Source organism: Silurus meridionalis, chromosome 28 (genome assembly GCF_014805685.1).
Source record: "Silurus meridionalis isolate SWU-2019-XX chromosome 28, ASM1480568v1, whole genome shotgun sequence".
NCBI classification, from domain to species: Eukaryota; Metazoa; Chordata; class Actinopteri; order Siluriformes; family Siluridae; genus Silurus; species Silurus meridionalis.
The window spans coordinates 14,923,701-14,930,767 of NC_060911.1; the positions used below are offsets into that span (position 1 = coordinate 14,923,701).

The 7,067-nt window shown below is 40.2% G+C and overlaps 1 protein-coding gene across 1 annotated transcript; it reads right to left on the bottom strand.

Moving 5' to 3' along the window:
• Window positions 1-897: 897 nt before the first annotated feature.
• On the bottom strand, window positions 898-5,872 carry LOC124381219. Its single transcript, XM_046842646.1, has 3 exons — window positions 5,802-5,872; window positions 2,386-2,431; window positions 898-1,805 (listed from the first exon to the last, which is right to left on the bottom strand). Exon 3 carries the CDS (start codon window positions 1,789-1,791, stop codon window positions 898-900), a length of 894 nt encoding a protein of 297 aa, XP_046698602.1. The 5' UTR covers window positions 1,792-1,805; window positions 2,386-2,431; window positions 5,802-5,872.
• Between the last annotated feature and the right edge of the window lie 1,195 nt (window positions 5,873-7,067).

The window sequence follows — 7,067 nt, forward strand, 5'->3', positions numbered from 1 at the left end:
CAGAACAGCTGAATAAACTGATTATTATCAAAAGGTTTAGTGAGTCAGAAAACAATTCGTCACACACACACAAATGTACACTCGTTCACAAACACAAACACACACACAAACACACAGAGACTACAACACAAACACACACAATCACAAACAGAAATGCACACACACACAAAGTCAAATAAATGCACACTCGTACACATTCATACACACACAGCACACACAGACTACTACAAACACACACACACACACACACACACACACACACACACAAACATAAATGCACACTCGTACACACCATCACTAACATAAATGCTCACTCATACACACGTCCCAAAAGCACACACAAATACACACACAATCACTTAAATATAAATGCACACATACACACACACAAACAATGTAAAAAATTAAATTATACATGAAACATGGAAGAAGAAAAAAAGATGAATACTTGAAAACGTTTTTGTTTGTTTGTTTGTTTGTTTGTTTGTGTTTGTTGTGAGCTCAGGTTTTAGAAGGAAGCAGCATGCATCAGTTGATCATGTGATCTATGACATTGTGCGTAAATGATGCAGGTCAACCTTTTTTTTTAATCGAAATAAACAACAATAAAATGTAACATCAGATGGAGGAGTGTTTTATTAATAATAACTCTTTTATATCAGTTACAGAAGCTACACTGGAGCTACAGTGTTTATTTACCAAAAAAAAATTTATTCTAATTCGTAATAATTAAAAAAAATCTAAAAATGATGGAAGATTGTAGAGGAATGTGAAACCGAGCATGGAACGAAAAGTGTTTAGACATTTTAATTATTTGAACATCATTTCATTTTATTGTGCTGATTTTCAGCCAATCAGAACGCTCCACACGTCTCCTTTACCTTCCTCAGCATGAGTTTACTTGTTTCCTCTGGTGCAGGGCAACTTCCCGGCTCTGTAGAGGTACATGAGCGGCTGAAAGAAACTACCAAAGAAACAAAACGTGATGGCCAACGTGATGAGATCTCCCATGAGCTGCTTGGAGATGAGGGATTCGATGGATGATATTATGATGAGGGGCGAATAATTGACCAGCAGCTTGACCTGCAGCAGAGTGACGATGATGAAAGCTCTCTTCTTCACACCGCTGCTCCGCTCCTTCTCACCGTCCTTGCTTTCGTGAACGTCTCCCGGGCCGCTGCGCTTTAGGACGGCGAGGATGGACAAGCTGCAGAAGGTCTCCACGAACAGGATCGATAGCAAAATGCCCATGAGCGGGAAAAGGTTCGAGGTCAGTCGGCTGCTCAGAGAAAGGAGCACTGCTACGAACCAGAACACACCCAGTCCGGCTGCCTTGTACCGCAGAGGTTTGTACTTCAGGTAGGTGACGGGATGGACCACGGCCACGTAGCGCTCCAGACACACACTGCACTGGAACACTGGCTGGCTGTGAAGACTTAGCATGCAAAAGGTTAAGCTAAAGGTCCGTAACACCACCGGATTGCTCAGGAAGTAGAAGTTAAACGTCGCGCACAGGACGATTAAAGCGCAGGTCATGTCTGTGCACAGGAGATGGAGAGAAAAACATTCGGACTCCAGCGTCGCCCTGGAGCTTCTTATCATCAGCCAGGCCGCCCACAATCCGCTGGGCAACATCAGCGTGAAATTCAGCGTCCCGAGCAACAAGATTGCAACGATCCAAAAACTCACGGGGTTCAGCAGAGTCACCGCGCTGGTGGAGTTCATCACCGCACTGGTGGAGTTCATCACCACGCTGTTGGAGTTCATCACTGCGACGCTCTCATTCAGCATAGCTGAGGTTTGATCTGAAATACACACTGTAAACATCACACGCTGATCGCTTGGTGGTTTGGACAAGTTCCTGTTCTCACCTACAATACAGCAGATATACTATTCTGCCAAAAGTATTAAGACTCATGATTTTTCCAGCATGTGTTTGGATGCAGGAGCTTGAAATTGTGCCTTCACTTGAACTAGGAGACCCAAACGTGTTCCAGCTCCATGAAGATCTGCTTTGGGTTGGAGTGGAAGATCTCCTGCTATAGAGCTCCAACCCTAATGAACATTAATGTATGTGAATGCTGACTGCATCTCAGGCCTCCTCATCTTCTCTCCTACATCAGTACCTGACTTTACTAAAGACTCTAGTGGAACATCTTCCCAGAAGAGTGGGGCTGATTAGAACAGGACTACATGTAAAAATGGGATGTTCAAAACCCTGACCAATCACAATCCAGAATTTCAGAGCACTGTGGGATGGAAGTAAATATATAATGTTGATTTGTGAGTTAACAGATGCTTCAGGCTGGAATAAACGATTAGGCGCTTATTTTGCATGCATCATTAATCAGAGCTAAAAAACAAAAAACAAATCCGCTCACTCACCTGCACGGAAAGACCCGGAAAAATCTCCCCTTTCGCGCAAAAACACCTGCTGAGTGACAGAGAGTGATATATTTATAATGGAGGGAAAAATCAACAAGGGTGTGTGCTGTCTCGAGCTCAACGCTGACCTGAGACTCAACTCACTCCTTTAAATAAATTTGAAATATTTTTATTATTCTATAAACACAGAGACACCTGCAGGTAAAAGGTAGGTGTGGATGAAAATGCGGTCGTGCTGGATGCAGATGCGTGCGCTTATTAAATCCAAATAAAAGTGTTATACATGATCAAAAAAACTTTCTTTCGGCTTCTCCCATTAGGGGTCGCCACAGCGGACCGAAATAGTGTTATACATCATATGTATGATATAACAATAATATAAATGAAGACGTCGTTTGGGGATTAGACACGTCTTCGTTACGCAGTGAAATGAGATTCACACCTGCAGTGAGAAAACGATCCCATGGAACATAAACAAATGTTGTTGTGTTGTATAACATTGTGTTTAGAGCACGTTTCTGGCTCACGCCACACTTTGTTTACGAGTCGCGAGCGAATGGCGTTTGATTTGTCCCCGAGCTGTTCCTCGTCCACCATCAACGCGTGAAAATCAAGAACAAATTCGATCCAAATCTCGAATGCAAATCATTGCCCGAAGGTTCATCATGTATCTGAACCATGTTTTTCTACAATACAATCGTATTCCATTTAAGCTCCATCAAAACTCAACGGATTCTTTTTAATCAAATATTAATTACAACAAATATATATAGAAATGATTCCTCACTATATTATAATTCTATTCATTCTGGTCCTTTATGTAAAAAAAAAAAAAGCAAACAAATGCATTCAATTAATATATTTATTTTATTATAAAATGTAAAAAAAAAAAATATTATAAATAATATATAAAAAAAGTATATAATTAAATGATATTTTATTTGATTTATCAAAATATTTAATTATCAAATAAATGCACGATGCGAGGGCGAATATCCTGGGAGGCGTCCAGGAGACATTTTATTATAATTTACATTTGTTAATAAAGTGTGTATTTCCAGATGTTATTATTGCGCTGATGTGGTGAAGTTTTCTGCACAGAGATATTTATTTAACATTTACAGAAGGAGTCTCCGTGTCCGTTACATCTTCATCTGGCATTTATCTGGAGTTATAGATTTACCCTGAATCCCCAATGATCTGATTCTCTCCAGTTCACCAGGATTGATGTTTCAAAAACATCTGTAGAGGTGAATGGTGCTGCTCAGGTGGCTGAGGTGCAGACCTTCTGGTTCATGTAGACTGGACTGGATTTTGAGTTTCTTCTCTAGCAGGAAGTCCTGAAGATACCTCAGCCGGAGGCCCGATATCGCTCACACCACATTATAAGCGATCGTCACAAACATCTAATTAATTGTAATTTTTTAGCCCTGTGGAGAAAAACAATCGGATGCACAAACCCTGCACTGAAATTCATAGACAGGCTGATGGCTATCCCGAAGTTAAATACCTCCAGAGAAAACTTCTGCCTCACGAAAAAAAGGTACAAGAGAGGTATGCTTTGCACCAAAAACACCATTAAATTGACACAAACTAATTTAAAAGCCTTCCTCTTGAAGGCTTTTCCCCCAGCCTCATCACACCCTCTCTCCATATCGCCAGGTCCTGTTTCCCTCAAAGCCTTCAGAATCATCAGGAAGCAGAAAAAATCCACGATGAAAAGAAAGCTGAAAATGGCAGCGAGAGTGCTGAAGGGCAGCTGTGGGAAGGTGAACATGGTGGAAACGGCACACACTAGAGAGTTTATCCAGCTCACCATGGCACAGGGCAGGCGATACCTCGCGCGGTTGTACTTCAGGAAGGTGATAGGATGGACCACGGCTATGTAGCGCTCCAAACACACACAGCACTGGAAGTGGCAGCGAGCTGACATGCTAATCCCCCAGAAGAAACCCAGAGCTTTAACAACACACAGGTCAGAGTTAAGGTGACATGCGATGGACAGCGGTGCGGTGAAGGACAGAAGGATCTCAGAGGCACACTGACTCACATTAAAGGTCACATCCATGTCTTTTCTTGCACCTTCAGTGAACAGAAGGAAAAGCATATAGCAGTTTAGAGGAAGTCCTACCAAGGAACTGAGGATCTGGCTGCATATCACAATCATAGAGGAAGCAGCAAGACCCTGATGGTAATCCATGTCCAGGGAGGAGTTTATCATGCTGGTGTTCATATCTTCAAAAGTCACAGAAAATGAATATGGTAAAATTCGCATTCATGAGGTTCCTTTAACGTTCCTTGGCTAGTTGTTATTAGCTTCCTGCATGGAGTTCAAATCAAGAGCACAAAAGATCTACAAGGGAATTAAAGAAGAAAACTTCACTGAAAATATAGATAAATAATGAATTGATTGATTAAAATTCTTCCGTATCCTCTGTAAAGTCGTACAGAATCACAACAGAAATTAAACATACCTGTGGAATGTGTAGAACGCAATGTTTAAGTGAATCGCAGCATGGAAACGACGTTAACCGTGTAGGAAAATATCTCAGCTGCAGGTCAATGACTGAGAAAATACATCACTACACTGACAGCACATGCAAAATGGTTGTTGATTGATTCTTAGCTCTGACTGTAGGACAGTTTTATTATAATAATAATAATACATTGTTGTTTCTATGGCAACAGCTCGTTCTCAAGTCCTCTCTAGTCCTCAAGTTGCGCCAATCACCAACAGAAAAACTGATTATTTCTATCAGACACAACAAGGCTGCAGTCTGATTCCAACTTTATAAAATATTTATATTAATGCACTGGCAACAACCCTTTAGGAATCCTCCTGCCCCGTCTGACCCTCAGAGGACAAGGCGCAAAGGAATCTGCTTTAAACAGATAAAATAATCTTGTTCTCACTAAAGGAGGCTCTACAACAAATCTTTCACTGTTAGATCATCACAGGTCCATCTGAGTCTTACCAATAAAGTCCAAAACGATCATATTTCAAAAGAAAACTCTTACTCACACTAAAAGCTGTAATTATTGCGTTTTGATGATCTCTGCATCCAGACAGCTTGACTGAAAACCTGAACCCACACAGACCTTTTGTGGAAAAGACTGGACACCTGACTGGACTGCCTTACACCATTTTAATGTCGAGAGTAATCCTGATAAAAAATCTAAAAAAACCCCAAAAAACAATAAAATGTTTTTTCTCCCTGCTGTGATTTAATAGATGTTTATTGGAATTTTTTAATTTCATATATAAGTGATTTTCCTCTCTGCTTGATCTTCATATTATTTTCACAATGGACTGAGCAGTGACAAAAAAAATCCATGCAAATGTGGGAGACTGTCAATCGTGAGTGTTATTCAACTCAATCCAAGCATGTGGAAATCATCGGTTGTCTCTTACTTACTACAGCGTTTCATCCATGCAAGTCAACATATGCACTGTTTCTTCCTCCAGGTTACATTTCTTCTGAACAAAGACCCCTCCCACATTCCTCTGCTCCGACACGCAGTACACCTGACCTTAATACGTTAGCACAAATCAAAGCCAATTGGACCAACACCTACAGTTTGTGCACAATAAAACTTTATTGTAGTCATATAACATTTTAATCCATTTATTTCATATCCACGATTACCACATATTGCATTTGTACAGATGGAGTACACGGTGCTGTTGTGTACTTCATGACCAGTGTGTGTACTGAACTATGTTTAAAGCTGCAAACGGAATCTCGTGTACACCCTGTATTTCAGTATTTGGTGAAAGAGAACAGTCTGATTCTGATCATCAGGGTTTGCTCAGGTGCCGTTAATTGTGAAGGAATATAGGTCATAAATAAATGTTCATTGTGGTCTTATGTCAGAACTTCAAGTTGATCTGAAGTTCATGGAGCTCTGTTATAGTCTCATACACGGTAGTGTAACAGAAACAGTGAATAAAGGTTTCATGTTTTGGGGTTTATGTTAGATTTCTACTGTTTTTTTTTTTGTTGTTGTTTCTTTCTTTCTTTTTTCTAGTGTTTCCTGCTTTCGCCACGAGATGTCGCCATTGTGTCCCTCACAATTTCCCATTATTTTCGTGAACATGTGTTTAATCTCCTCCTGTGTGTATTTAAGTTCTTTGCCTGATTGTAGATGTTATATAGTCTGTTCCTTGCATTTTGTTTAACTGTCTCGATTAGATTTTTGAGCGGGTTTTTTTTTGCCTTTTCCTGTCAAGAGTTATGGCTAGTGTTAGGGTAACTTTTTTGATTTAGTTTTGCTCTACCTTTCTGTTAAATTTGTCTGCCTTTTCCTGTCAAGAGTTATGGCTAGTGTTAGGGTAACTTTTTCTTTTTTGATTTAGTTTTGCTCTATGTTTCTGTTAAATTTGTTGGTACAAAATTTTGTCGAATTCTTTTGCTTTTCCCTATTTTTGGTATTTTGGACTTTCTAATAAAATTATGTATTTTTCAACCTAATTGAGTGTCTTTGCACTTGGGCTCACACACCCCCACCACGTGGCAATGCGGTCAACGCTGGTTTAAGCCTTGAACCTGATAGGAAGGGGTGGGGACAGAACTGCAAGGTCCAATTTTCATTCCCCTGTTTATTCACGAGTCATTGCATTTTTTGTATGAAGATACAGAAATGTTCCTAGGCCAGTCAAAAAAATTATAAATATTTCAGGC

Bases quoted from the DNA above. Each gene is read 5' to 3' on its own strand.
- LOC124381219 (XM_046842646.1), bottom strand. From the start codon at position 1,791: ATGCTGAATGAGAGCGTCGCAGTGATGAACTCCAACAGCGTGGTGATG.